Source organism: Balaenoptera physalus, assembly GCF_965194825.1.
Source record: "Balaenoptera physalus genome assembly, chromosome: X".
Classification (NCBI taxonomy): Eukaryota; Metazoa; Chordata; class Mammalia; order Artiodactyla; family Balaenopteridae; genus Balaenoptera; species Balaenoptera physalus.
In genome coordinates, this window is record NC_138903.1 from 61,725,950 (window position 1) to 61,740,696 (window position 14,747).

At 41.2% G+C, this 14,747-nt stretch overlaps 1 protein-coding gene across 16 annotated transcripts in view; it reads left to right on the plus strand.

The window, feature by feature from the left end:
• Positions 1–14,747, plus strand: part of TAF1 (TATA-box binding protein associated factor 1) — a 112,943-nt gene that overhangs the window by 73,498 nt on the left and 24,698 nt on the right. For 6 of the 16 annotated variants that reach the window (XR_014258676.1, XR_014258677.1, XM_082445940.1 and 3 more), the window contains exons 33-38: positions 3,037–3,104; positions 3,449–3,565; positions 6,740–6,865; positions 7,679–7,780; positions 8,047–8,203; positions 8,795–8,972. Coding sequence is in view for 14 of the 16 variants with exons in the window: in XM_082445940.1 (XP_082302066.1) it covers positions 3,037–3,104; positions 3,449–3,565; positions 6,740–6,865; positions 7,679–7,780; positions 8,047–8,203; positions 8,795–8,972 (748 nt within the window). In the remaining 2 variants the exon portion in view is untranslated. Of the gene's footprint in view, positions 1–787; positions 3,010–3,036; positions 3,105–3,448; positions 3,566–6,047; positions 6,127–6,739; positions 6,866–7,678; positions 7,781–8,046; positions 8,204–8,794; positions 8,973–10,752; positions 13,568–14,747 lie in introns of those variants that run through there. The other 10 variants (XM_082445938.1, XM_082445928.1, XM_082445939.1 and 7 more) reach the window with 6 other exon arrangements.

Sequence of the window (14,747 nt, forward strand, 5' to 3'; positions counted from 1 at the left end):
TTGGGGTGCATGGGCTTCTCATTGCGGTGGCTTCTCTTGTTACGGAGCACGGGCTGTAGGCGCATGGGCTTCAGTAGTTGTGGCTTGCAGGCTCTAGAGCTCAGGCTCAGTAGTTGTGGCGCATGGGCTTAGTTGCTCCGCGGCATGTGGGATCTTCCCAGACCAGGGCTCGAATCTGTGTCCCCTGAATTGGCAGGCGGATTCTTAACCACTGCGCCACCAGGGAAGCCCGTGGGTATTTATTTAGAGTTGTGTGTTGCAAAGAAAATGGGCGACGAAGAGGTCACATCTTTTAAATGGTTTAAAGTAAGAGAAAACTTTGCAAATGTATAAAACTAATTTTTTCTTGTATTATGAGAGCATTGAGATATTGAAAGGGTTGTTTTATGTTTAGGTTTCAAAACTGAAGAGCTGAATTCTTAATCTATAGGCTGGAATTTGAGCGATGAGTCAGGTAGGTAGGTATAAGAGCCAGGATACTGCAATAAGCTGATGTTGTTCTGGCTTGGTGAAGGAGGGCTCTAACCTGTATGCAGCCTGTTTTCTCTAACATCATGCATTTCTATCAACATGAAAGCTTGTCTGATAACTTTTGCAGTCTGTCTCCGTCAGTACTTTGAGGACCAACCTACTGGTGGCCCTAGAAGATTAGAACTCAGAAACTTCAGCTTCGGTCTTCTTATCACTCAAACTATTCTTGACTGTGAGCCAGCTCTGGCTGTCTTTCTACATGTCCTGAATATCTTTTGGTTGACTGCGTTTTCTTTCTGGTTTGTGTTTGGCACAGTCAGCTTGTGTGAGGACACAACTTTACTTATCTTTTATAAAGACTAGATGACCTGGGACTTCCCTGGTGGCTCAGTGGTTAAGAATCCGCCTGCCAATGCCGGGGACACGGGTTCATGCCCTGGTCCGGGAAGATCCCACGTGCTGCGGAGCAACTAAGCCTGTGCACCACAACTACTGAGCCTGCGCTCTAGAGCCCACAAGCCACAACTACTGAGCCCGAGTGCCACAATTACTGAAGCCCGCGTGCCTAGAGCCCGTGCTCCGCAACAAGAGAAGCCACTGCAATGAGAAGCCTGCGCACCGCAACGAAGAGAGCAGCCCCCCGCTCGCCGCAACTAGAGAAAGCCCGCGCGCAGCAGCAAAGACCCAACGCAGCCATAAATAAATAAATTAATTAATTAAAAAAAAAAGAACAGATGACCTATGCTTGTGAGAGATTTTAACTGAAGGAGACTTATTTATTTGTATAATAGCTTGCAATAATCAGAGTAGTTACAGCACGAAAACTTCACATGTGGTATATTTTTTATCCTTTACATCCTGATAAATAGTAGATTTAATTCAAGCATCACCTCCTCTGTGAAGCCTTTCCTAATTCTTCTTTCCTTCTTACATCCCAGAATTGGCCACTTCCTCCTCTATGCCTCTACTGAGCCCTGTATAGATTTTTTCACTGCATTGTATTGCCCCATTTGTTTATAGTCTATCTCACTGTGCTAGACCATAACTTCTTGAGGATATGGTCTATATCTTACTCCTTTCTGTGTCTAGTGCCTGGCGCCTAGAAGGTACTCAAAAATGTTTTATGAATGAGTAGGTGAATGAACAGTATGTTAAAGACTATTATAAAGCACTTAAGGCAGGGAATAAAAAGTCAGATGTTTTCAGGGTCCAGGCGTAAATGAGTTAAGCAGACCTGGTAGGGACCAACGTAACCTGGGAAACACATGCCTTATCTAAAAGGGACAGCTGCTACTCAGATCCAGCCCATCAGTGCATTATGAGAATGCTAACCCTGTGTTGCCACATCTTTCACTTTTTTAAGAGAAGCCAGACATTTGGGTTTTTATATGAAATCTCTTGATTGTTAAATGTTGCCAACTAAGATTTTTTTTAACTTTTTATTGAGGTATAGTTTACGTACAGAAAAGTATATATTATGAGTGCACAGCTCAATGCATTTTCACAAACTGAAGTGATTTTTTTTAATTGAAGTATAATTGACCTACAGCAGTATGTTAGTTCCAGGTGTACAATACAATGATTTGACATTTCTGCACATTATGAAACGATCACCACCTGAACTGATTTTTTTGTGAGCCAAATAAAACTGGATTGACCTGCAAGCCACCAGTTTGCAACTTGTGACAAAAACTGTATGGGGAGCTGTGTAGTTTGGTTAAGAATCACCTAATAGATTAAAGTATCTTAAAGAGACACATCAGTCAAATGCAGTGTGTGGACCTTATTTGGATTATGATTCCAAAAAATCAAATGTAAAAGAACATTTGTAAAACAGTTGGGGAAATTTGAATGTTGACTGGCTGTTTAATAATATTAAAGAATTATTGTTAACTATTTTAGGTGTAATACAGTTGGTTTTTCTTTTTTAAATAGACTTTATTTTTTAGAGCAGTTTAGAGCAAAATTGAGCAGAAGGTACAGAGAGTTCCCATATACCCTGTGCACCTACACATGCTCAGCCTCCCCTGTTATCAACGTCCCCCACTAAGTTGGTAAATTTGTTACAATCAATGAACCTACATTGACACATCATTATCACCCAAAGTCCATAGTTTACATTAGGGTTCACTCTGGGTATTGTACATTCTGTGGGTTTTGACAGATGTATAGTGACATGTATCTACCATTATAGTATCATACATAGTTATTTTTTTAAAGAGTCCTTAAAGACACATACTGAACAATTTATGGATGAAATGAAATGCTGGAATTTGCTTCAGAATAATTTGGGAAGTGTCAAAGTTGGTGTAAATGAAACAGGATTGACCATGTATTGATAATCATTGACACTGAGTAATGGATGGGTACATGGGAGTTCATTTTATTAGTGTCTCTGTTTTTGTATGTGTTTGAAATTTTCCACCTCCAAAAGTAGAGCAAGAGTCCAAGTTAAAGCTGAAGCATGATTCTTTGGATCTAGGATAATGGGACACTACCACTGGTGACAATGTAAATTTCTGGAACTGAAGTCTGCAAAGGTAATGGCGTTCTCTTCGTTTTTAGGGCCTGAAAGTCAGTATACCAAGACTGCTCAGGAGATTGTGAACGTCTGTTACCAGACATTGACTGAGGTAAGTGGTAAAGAGGAGGTCCCCTTAGGATCTAGCTTTCTGGAATCCCTTTGTTCCCTAGAGTGATGAGGAGGCCTTCTCTGCCTATCCTGTTTTAAAACGTAATATCACATCCCAAACCTCAACCCACATCCCTTATTTCCTTCCCTGCTTTATTTTCTTACCTAGCACTAAATGTTTTTAATAAACTATGTAATTATTTACTTTAATTACCATATGTGTCCTGCCACTAGAATAGAAGCTCCTCGAAGACAAGGATTTTCATTTGCTCCTTTTACAACTTTTGTATCCCCAGTGTCTAAAACAAATGTTGAATGAATTCACTAATTTTCTTTATTTCTCAGTATGATGAGCATTTGACTCAACTTGAGAAGGATATTTGCACAGCTAAAGAAGCAGCTTTGGAGGAAGCAGAATTAGAAAGCTTGGACCCAATGACCCCAGGGCCTTACACACCTCAGGTGAGTCTGAGGACTAGAAGCCTCCTCTTACAGTTTTCTTTTTGGTTTGGGAACTTGGGAGCATGTTAACAGATGTATTTACTGAGATACCCTTCTTCTCTGTCCTTCCTCTTCATATGCCTTTCGTGTGCTTTCTTGTCTTCTCAAAGGCTAAGGTGAGTGAGGGCCGTGGGTCTTGGTAGCCTTGTTGAATCCAGAAGAGACAGATATGGGATGAATGAATGGGGTGGGGTCTTAGTTGTTTAGGCAGTATTTAGGAATACCAGATTCCTGACTACCATAGCCAGAGGCATTCTCTTGAGTCTCTGGAGCTCCCTTGCCTCATGCATTGGGGTTCTAGGACATCCCTAGAGTATAGACATGGGCCACATTGTTCCTGTGCCTTATAGATGCCTGATTACTCATTCCCTCTGAGATATCTCAGTGTAGCTCAGATGTCACCCATTTTCCTGGATTGACTCGCTCTCCCCGTAAATGAAGACAGGTAATGTTTTATAATGTTCTTAAATTTTCATTTCAAAGACTAGAGAGCAAGATTAATAAGAAATTTTTAGTCTTTCGGATCTGACCCTTGAATATACTAAGAGTCTCTTTCATCTATACTATACTCTTAGAGGGCTGGTATATTTGAAAAATAAGACTTACCAGAATATAACTGTATTGGAGGCACTGTGGTAAAGTGGAAAGTACATGAAGGTTGGTATAAAACAGTCCTGGGTTTGAGTCTTAGCTCTGCTGCTATCTAGCTTTGTGAATTTGGGAAGTTAACTTAACCCCTCTAATCCAGTTTCCGTTTCTCTAAAATGTACTTTTCAAGATTGTTGTAAACATTAAACAAGGTCATTTGCCCAGCACATAGTAGACATTCAGGAAATGTTTATTTCCTTATCTGTATGAAAGTCACCTACAGGATTCTCAGAGGCCCTTTCAAATTTAACCAAATATTCTAATGCAGATTTCTCCCAATTCCCACTGGAAAACGTTTTTCCATTCTGCTCAGGTTTCACTCTGAACTAATAATGCAACCTGTGTGATCTCTGTTGGATAATTGCTGTCTGTATCTCATTCATGCACTCTCCCTATCTATCTTTTACTCTGTCTTTCACCCCAAAACCTAGGCCACTGAGGGGCCAAGTATAAAGAGCCCTAAGATACTTCTTCCAGGCCCAGAACAAGGAAAGGCTCTTGGAGTGTGTGGGCAGATTGGGTCAAGGGGGCTTGGGTGAGTGATGTTGCCCAGGAAGGTCCTATTTGCTAATAGGCCCACAGCTTCCGCAAGACCCTTTGTGGTAAGTTAAAGCCTGGGTTTTAGCCATCATTCCCCAGGAGAGTCTAACTACTGAGTGGCGTGTGGTTTGCTCTGCTCTATGACAGCCTAAGGCTAGCCCTTTGGTGAGTCAGAGCCTTAGACCCAGAAGCCATCTTCCCTTCTTCCCTTCCCCTCCCAACTATCTCAGATGGCGAGGAAAACCTGGCAACTGTTCTCCCTCAGGAGCAGTAGATGTTGTTTTGTGCAGTTAAGAGGATCTCCTATGAGGAGTAGGGTGTAGGTATTGCCTCTTCATTATTCCAGTTCACTCTCTGATCATTGCCTTCGCTCATATATACACGTTTTAAATTAGTAAGCCCAGTGCATTACTTCTAAACCTGAGGAAGATGTGCATGAGTGATTGTCCTTACTCATTACTACTCTCAAACCCAAATGCTATTAAAGTGTGTTTGTGTAAGTTTAACCTGTCATAATACAATTTTGTTGTGTAGAAACATGACAGTAATCGTACTTTACTTCCAGCTCTAAATGGTGGTAATCAATAATGTATCTTCACTCAACTGTTTCTACCCAGCTTGTATTGCACCATACGTTCAGCTTAACACTTTCTCTAAAATTGCTTGCTTTACATTTTCCCACATAGCGTTTCATTCCCTGATTTTCTCTTCTTTTGTTCCACAACTAGTTTATTTGCAGTGTAATGCTTTGAATTCTTTTTTGCCTCTCTTTCTCCAAAACCCTGTTCCCAATCAGCCTTGTTTGTTTGCTTTAAAAACAACAACAAAACCAACAACAAAGTAACACACGTGGGTTTTTTGTTGATAAAAGTAACATGTTCACTGGGACACATTGGAAAATATACAGAATAAATAAGTTACGTAAAATCAAGTCCACCAGTCAGAAAGAACCAACCACGGTGAACATTTTGGCATGTTTCAAATCTGTAATGCGTGTACGTGTGCGTTTATAGACACATTTTTAAAGTGAAATTGGTCATTATGATTTTGTGTCTTGTTTTCGCTTCACATTATATCATGAGCATTTTATTTCATTAAATAGTCTTTGAAAACATTTTTTAATAGCCACATAATATTTCTGCCCTCAGCCAGCTTTTTAGAGAATGCTTTCCTACTTTTCCAGCCTGTTCTTTTTTAGTCCCTCCTGCCCTCCTTTCACTGAGTAGTCCATTTATTAAATCCCTGTTCTCTTTAGGAGAGGGAAGAAGGAAGGATATGCTCCTTGGGTAAGGAGCATATACACATCTCTTAATTCTCCCAAACAACCTTGTGAGGTAGACATTATCATCCGTGTTTCACAGTTGAGGAAATCAAGGCTTAGAGAAATTAAGTAATTTGTTAAAGTTACTCTGCTAGCAAATGGTAGAGCCAGGACTCAAACCCAGGGCAGTTTACTCCAAAGTCCATGGTTTTTCACCATGCCATTTTGCCTCGTAGCATCCTCTGGTGAGCTCATAAGCTCTTACCCCATTCCATGCTCTGGTTGGAACTGAAATTTCTTTATCCCATTTTCTATTAGATGTCTCCAAACCAAACAATCCAAATGGCACTGGTATGAAGCCCTGGGCCTAAAAACAATAAGACAAGGCTTAGAAGAAATTAGGTTATTGACCATAAAGGCTGTTAGGACATAGAATTGTCCCATAGCTTTGATGCTTTTCTGCTTCAGGCTTCTGATCATATACATCAGATGCCTCTCTGCTAGAATGAGCAACATTTGTGAGATTCCCAAAAACCTGTCCATAAAACTATGTCAAAACTATGTTTTCTCTTTAAATGGATTGTTCTGCATGACCTTTTTCTGCAGTGAATACTCTAAAGAGGAGTTCTCTGTATTTCTTGCTCCCTTTACTAAATAGAAGCTAAGTTGTATGATTTGTGCCACAGCCTCCTGATTTGTATGATACCAACACATCCCTCAGTATGTCTCGAGATGCCTCTGTATTTCAAGATGAGAGCAATATGTCTGTCCTGGATATTCCCACTGCCACTCCAGAAAAGCAGGTGACACAGGTAGGATATTCTTTTTGTGAGATTGGTAGTATGCTTGGGGGTAGGGGATGGGGGAGTGATGGTGGTGATGTGTGGACATGTGTCAAGGATGATGATTGGACCCCTTGGCCCTGGGAATGAAGGCCTGGAAATGTGATTTCAAGGTGGGACGGTGGCAGGTCGCATGACTGGCATTGTCTTCTGTCTGTCACCATGGGCAGAGTCAGGCACAGCAGAACTTAAGGGAAGGTACAAGTGTGAAAAGTGTGTGAGGCATCACAGCAGCCTGACAGGTGACTAGAAAGACCAACTGCATTCAGAGACAGAGTTCAAAATAATTGCCCTGCTACTTTACTGTATATGAGTTATCTAAATTAAAGTTATTTTTAAAATTAAGTTTTTTAAATTGGTGTTTTCTAGAGGTATCAGCAGATACTCCTGATCTGAAGTCAGAACTCTTATCAGCTGATCTCAGTCAGGGTTCCACTGGAGAGTACAAAATCCAGAAGGGTTTTTCTGTCCCAAAGAGTCCAACACAAGCTAGGGAAAGCTTGGTTTAGAAAGGAGGAGTCTCCTTGTGATGATACAGTAATAGTAGACCAAGGCCTTCCTGTTCTTTGGGTTTTTGTTTGTTTGGTTTTTTTAACCCTACCTGTGATTTCCAAAGAATGAATGGGGGAAAATACACATGCCTTGAGCTGTGTAAACAGCCCCCACTAGCTGTGGGGTTTGCTGGGATATCAGGGAGGAGCATCGGTCCTGAGTGAGAGCCCTTGGTTGACTCCTCCTACTGGCACGTCCCTCAATGATGTGCTATTTGTGTTCCTTACTCAGATGCACCAGGGCCGAGGTAGGCTGGGCGAGGAAGACTCTGATGTAGATATTGAAGGGTATGATGATGAGGAGGAGGATGGGAAACCTAAGACTCCAGCCCCAGTGAGTATGCTTACAGAAAGCTTATGGTTACATTATACCCTTATATGGTAGGAGCCCCAGTAGTACAGGACAGGCCAAATCCCCAGGTGCTATCAGAAGGTCTCCATAGTGAGGCCCAATCTGACTTTAAGAACCAGCTAAACAAATCTACCCACCAAAATTATGTAACTTCTTGTAAGGCAGCAAGGGGGGTGTGGCTGGTGGTGGCTTCTGGTCTTTTACTTGGTCGATTAATGGGACTTTGATCCTCAACTGGTCTCATTTAGGAAGGTGGAGATGCAGATGGTGATCTTGCAGATGAAGAGGAGGGAACTGTGCAACAGCCTCAAGCCAGTGTCCTGTATGAGGATTTGCTTATGTCTGAAGGAGAAGATGATGAGGAAGATGCCGGGAGTGATGAAGAAGGAGATAACCCTTTCTCTGGTACGTAGCTCACCATGGCACCCTCAAGACTTGGGAGGAAGCTCTGGGCCACATATGCTGTTACCAGAAACTGCTCTTTTATTGAAGTCCCATTAATAGACCTCAGGGTAATGAGCAGTCACTCATAGGCTGATCAAATTCATTAGTCTTAGAAGAGGTGAAAAAGTACAACACAGAAGGTAAAAAAGATGACAGTCAAAAAGGCAATGCCAAAGCAGCAGTTTTGATTTGAATACTTGATAAAAACGAGATAGAAGTGTTATATGTGGCAATAGGGAAGGAAAATGAAGAAAAAAGATCCTGCTTTGGGATTTTTTTGTGGATTAATGGCAATGGCAGGGGATGAGTATAGGAGGAGATGATGGGGGGAAAAAGAACAGATAGATAGCACTGAAATGGAAAAAGGAAATGATTTTTTAATTCTCTTTCCAAACTACAGATCTTGTCAATGTTGACCCTAGGCAATCCTCTGAGGTGAGGAGTCCAGGCAAGATGCCTCTGTAGATGCATGGGATTAACTAGTTCTGGAAGACTAAGCCAAAGATGTTAATTCTTTGTCAAACTTATCTCAGGATCTGTCTCTTTTCACAGCTATCCAGCTGAGTGAAAGTGGAAGTGACTCTGATGTGGGATCTGGTGGGATAAGACCCAAACAGCCCCGCATGCTTCAGGAGAACACAAGGATGGGCATGGAAAATGAAGAAAGCATGATGTCCTATGAGGGAGACGGTGGGGAGGCTTCTCATGGTTTGGAGGATAGCAACATCAGGTAATCGGTAGCAACACGCTACAGGGCTGTGGCATCAGTGCCCAGCTATGATGTCAGAGGGCCCAGCATCAGATTACTTTCATCCATCAAACGTTTCCTGAGCACCTGCTAGGGCCAGGCACTGTGCTAGGCCCTTGGGGATACACAGAGGAGCAAGACATATCCTGCCCTTGAGGAGCTCACAGTCTAGTGGAAGAGACTGATACAACAAAATTATTACAAATACAGTGTGATAAGAGCTACATAGCATAGGTTAAGTACAAAGTGCCAAGTCACCACTGAGGAGGGAGTATCTCGCTCTGCTTGGAGTAATCAGGGAAAGTGTCACAGATGAGGGAACATTTGAACTGGGCCTTACAGGATGAATAGGAGTCTACTAAGTAGATAAGTGGCAGCAGGTGAGGAGATCCTTAGAGATGGAACAGTATGTTCAAAGGCACAGAAATATAGCAAAGTAAATTCCAGACAGAAGGGAGGTTGCTGGGCGTTGTGACTCTAGAAGTAGCAAGGGATTATACTGTAGAGGACCTTAACTGGTATGCTAAGACATTTGGATTGTGGTTAATGGGAATCATCACTTTAAGGAAAAGAAAGTAACATCAAATTTGTGTGTTCAATAACTCTAGGGCAGTGATAAGGAATTCAGCTAGAATCTGTTAGGAGTGGAAGAAAGGGAAGGGACATATTCAAGAGCTGTTCACAGGGTAGATCAATTGGATTTAGGAGGTAAGGAGATAAGATATGTAATGAATGGGAATGTCACTGAGAGAAGAAAGAGGAAAAACAGGTATTAGATGGAGTGGGAAAGCAGGCAAAAAATGAATTTGTCTGTGGACATGTTTTATTTAAGGTACATATGATACATCTAAGCCACAAGTATCCAGAAAGCAGTTAAGAGTCTATTCATCCAGCAAATATTTACAAGTACAAAAGCAAGGATGTTGCCCTTGCTTCAGGGAGTTCAGTCTAGTGGGAAATCTAAAACAGGCAAACAGATGATGATCACAGTGTAACAAGAAAAGTGCTGTGATAGGCAACGACAGGATTTTTCTGGGACTTGGGTAGGAGTGGAGTAGAGGAGCTGGTTAGAGAAACTGAGCTGAATCAGAATAGGAATCAGCTAAATGAAAAAGGAAGTGAAGGACATTCCAGAGACTAAGAACAGCATGTATGATGACACAGAGACATGAAACACTTCTAGAGAATGCAAGTAGCTCAGTGTGGCTGGAGGTTTTGATCATGATCCGTGTAATAGAGACAGTTTAAAGAAGTAGGTAAGGACCAAATCATGAAGGGCCTGAAAATTTGGGGCAAACATTGAATGAGAGTAGTATGATCAGATCTGTATTTTGGAAAGGTTGCTCTGTGCCCCAAAAGAAAGATGGGCAAAAGCCATGAATTAACAGTTTACAAAAGAAATGCAAATGGCCAATAAATATATGAAAAATTAGCTTCCCTAAGAATCAAAGAAATGCAATAAAACAATGAAATGCAATTTTTTAACCTATAAGATGGGCAAAGATTAAAATGAATGATAATGCCCAGTGTTGGAAAAGGCATGAGGAAAAAGACATTCTGAAATGACTGGTTGGTAATGTAAATCGAAAGGGGTAGGTGAGAGAGATAACAGCAATTTATCATTATAAATCAGAAACTTAAAAAGCGTGCATCCCCTTTGGCCCCCACATTCCATATCTAGGAAGTTATTCCATGGGAACAATAAAATACCTTCATCAAGATGTTTGTACAAGGATGTTTATCACAGCATTGTTTCTCATAGTGGGAAAATTGAAGACAGCTTAAATGTTCTAGTGAGAGACTGTGAAATAAATCATGTTACAGCCATACAGTGGAATACCATGCAGCTATTAAAATGATGCTATAGATGTATGTTTATTGACATGGAAAGATGTTCATTATAAACATTAGTGGAAAAGCAGATTCCTGAAGAGTATATAGAGTATTCCAATTTTGTAAATAAAAAGGAAATGTTTAAGCATCAAAGTGAAGTGCATAGAAAAAAATTTGGAAGGTCATATACCAAAAGATTATCTCTGGGTGGTAGAGTTATTGGTGTTTTTTTTTTTTTTTCTTTTTTTCTGGTGTATATTCTAATTTTTTTTAACCAGTGAACGTGCATTACTTGTGTTTTTTTTTTAAGTAAAATTAAGAATAAACAAACAAACAAAAATAAACAGCACTCTGGCAGAAATGTGAAGAATTAATTGGGGGAGAGCAAGACTGGAGGCATAAAGACTGATTTCAGTGGTGCAGGCGGCCAGGGATGACAAAGGACTGAGCCAAGGCAGGCAGAATAGGGCTGGAAAGGAGGGGATAGAGACAAGATATATTGAAAAGGTAGAATCTTCAGGACTGTTGACTAATTGGATATGTAGATGAGTGAAGCTGTAAGTGGCAGACGAAACTATGAGGCTCTCAGAGCATTTATGGTCATGTAAGTTGGCAGTGTGTTGTTCGGGTGTAGGGGAGTTTCTTTCATTCAGATTCTTGCGTATATGAAGTTGGCAAGTTGATGTTTTTGAATAGGATCATTTTTCTCTCAGGGACCTGTAGAACAGTCCAGAACCGTCATTTTAGTGTCCAGGGGAGGTGAGATGGGCTGATCCCTTGGTGGCACCAAGAACGGGACTGGTCAGCTAGAGGATGGTGTCCGAGCTTGAGAGATGACATGTTTCTCTTCTCAGTTATGGGAGCTATGAGGAGCCTGATCCCAAGTCGAACACCCAAGACACAAGCTTCAGCAGCATCGGTGGGTATGAGGTATCAGAGGAGGAAGAAGATGAGGAGGAGGAAGAGCAGCGCTCTGGGCCGAGCGTACTAAGCCAGGTCCACCTGTCAGAGGACGAGGAGGACAGTGAGGATTTCCACTCCATTGCTGGGGACAGTGACTTGGACTCTGATGAATGAGGCTTCCTTTGGGCCTCCTTGGTCAGCCTTCCCTGTTCTCCAGCCTAGGTGGTTCACCTTTCCCCCATTTGTTTATATTTGTACAGTGTCTGATCTTGAAATCACCAGATTAACTAGTACCGTAGCCTTTAAAAATTAGTAAGTAAGTAAATGATAAAAAATCACCTCTCCTGATCTTCCTGGGGCAGTGCCACCCTTTGATTTAAAACCAAGCAACCCCCTTCCCCCTACCACTAACAGAGAGCAATCTTCTCCTTCTCCAGTGCCCCCTTTAACTCCATTTATTGCTCTTAGTATCATTCTTTCCTGGGGAAAGAAGAGAAATCATGAAAGAACTAATAACTTTATGTCCTCTTGATGTATTAGAAAATTTCCAAGCATGGTATCATCTCAGTTTTCTAATGTGCAGGCTGGAACAGGGGACAGCCTCTCTGCTGGGACAGAGAATTGGATTCTGGTGGACTCTGTGCCACACTAAAAGCATAAACCTCTTGGACAAACTGAACTGCCCATTATTTTATTATGTATTTGATTATACACTGCCTTGTTCCTAAATGGATTGGAGGCAGATAACTATAAATCTTTGAAACAGCCTATATGTCAGAAATGATATGTTGCCATGTAAATGTGTTCTGTCCCTCCCCCCCAGGGGAAATGGTAGGGAAATGGTAAGTTCCTTAGGGCAAAGACTGTGTCTTCTGTTTCTTTTCATGCTTAGGATATGGTTCTGTGCAGAGTAGGTACTCAGTAAATGTTCCTAGAATCATAAAATCCTCAACAGATTCGTTACTGAGCATCTGCTCCATGGTAAGCATTCCATCAAAACCTTGGGATGCAAAATTAAATAAGATGCATTCCTTTCACTGAACAATATCACCATCAAGTTGGGGGAGGGGGAGTGGAATTCAAGACATGTTAATAAATCATTACAGTACTGTGAGAGAAGTGCAATTAAGAAGCTAGATATAAAGTATAGGGGAAAATAGAGGAGTGATCATGTCTGAAAAAGTCAGGGAAGTCTTCCTAGAGGTAATTTTTAAGCTGATTGTTGAAGAATTATTAGGAGCTTGCCAGATGGAAAAGTCCAGGCAGAGTGTAACATGAAGTGAAAAGGCCGAACTCCAGAAATGGCAGAGTGTGTTCCTAGTTTGTTTGTTTGTTTGTTTGTTTGTACCTGCCGTGTTCCAGAAAGGATTTAAGGTGGTTTATGTTCCAGTCCCTCAAATGCTGGAATGGCCAGAGATGAGACTGAAAGATGGATAGGAAGCATATCGTCAAGAGCTTTGAATTTGATGCTACTGCATATGAATTCTATATTATGAGAAATGAGGCGCTCTAGTGGAGTGATATAATCAGATTTGTGTTTTAGAAATTTTCTGTATATTAAATGAAGAAAAATTGAACAATCATGTAACAAGTGTGATACCGTTTTTGTAAATGACAAAACCCATGTGTGTGTATTTATATGTGTTTATATATACGTGTATATGCAAAGGAAAAGGTCTGAAAGGATATACACAAAACTGTTCACAGTGATAACCTCTGGGGAGTGGGATTGGAGGGGAGGGGGCTATATGCTTGTGTGTCTACTGGGTGGGGTATTGTGCTTTTTATTTCTGTATTTGAATTTTTTACAAGAATGTATTATTTTTGTAATAAAAAAATTTTTTAAAATTCCAGCACTAGTGCGGAGAGTGGTTTGGAGGGGGGCAAATCTAGTTCAAGTATGGGGTAGTGGAGCCTGAACTAGGGCTGTGGCATTAAGATGGGGAGGAGGGGGATGAATTTGAGAGCTGTTTAGGGGATAGAATCAACAGGACTTGATGACCAATTGGCATTTGGGAGTGGAGAAGGAAGAATGAAAGGTGGCTTCCAGAATTTTGGTTTAGCTTGATTGGATGGGTACATGGTATTCATTCATTCATTCAGCATTTATCGAGCCACCTATTTTTATCAAGTAGTCTGCTAGACGCTGATACAGACGTTAAGATACAGTTTCTGATGGCAGGGCACTTAAGGTCTAGAATGAGTGACAGACATATAAATAAGTTTAATAAGAAATGATCATTGCAATAAATATTTACAAAGTTTCATGGTGATAAGGAGTTACCAACTCTGCTTATGAAGTAAGGATGAGAAGCCTTCGTAGAGGGGAACCCTTCAGATAGATCATGAAGAGTAGGGAGGAGTTTGCTGGGGGCCAGCGGGGGGGAGGTATTCTAGGCAGAGAGAACAGAATGCTTAGGGGCATGAGAGTACATGGTCTGTTCATGGAACAACAAGTAGTTCTGGATGGATGGAATAAAGGAAACATATGTAGTGTAGTGATTACGAGGCTCAGGATCAAATGCTCATCTTAGAGAGATCACTGGCACAGTGTGAAAAATGGATGGGCTGGAGAGGGGTGACGCCAGATGAGAGATGATGGAGACTTAAACTGGCTGAGGCATTGGCAGTAGGGGTGAAATGAGAGGTACCTCTTGGTGACTGATTGGATAATGGAAAGTAAAAAAAAAAAAAAAAAAGTGGAATCTAGGTTTCTGACTTAGGTGATTGGGTAAATGGTGATGGCCATTCACTGAACAGATTGAGGGTGGAAGGTAGGAGAAATAACTAAGTTCGGTTGGGAGCATGTGTGTTTAAACTATGATAGGTAGAAAGCTTAGGATTTGTGCAAACTTGGGAGTAGGTGAGATCACACAGGAAGCCTGTGTAGAGTCAGAAGGGTATGGAGGGCAGAATGCTCGTATAGACCAATTTTTAGGGGTGGTCAAAAATAGAAGGAAAACTTGATGATATTTCTTAAACCAAGGAAGGAGTTTTAAAGGAAAAAAGAAAAAGACTTAG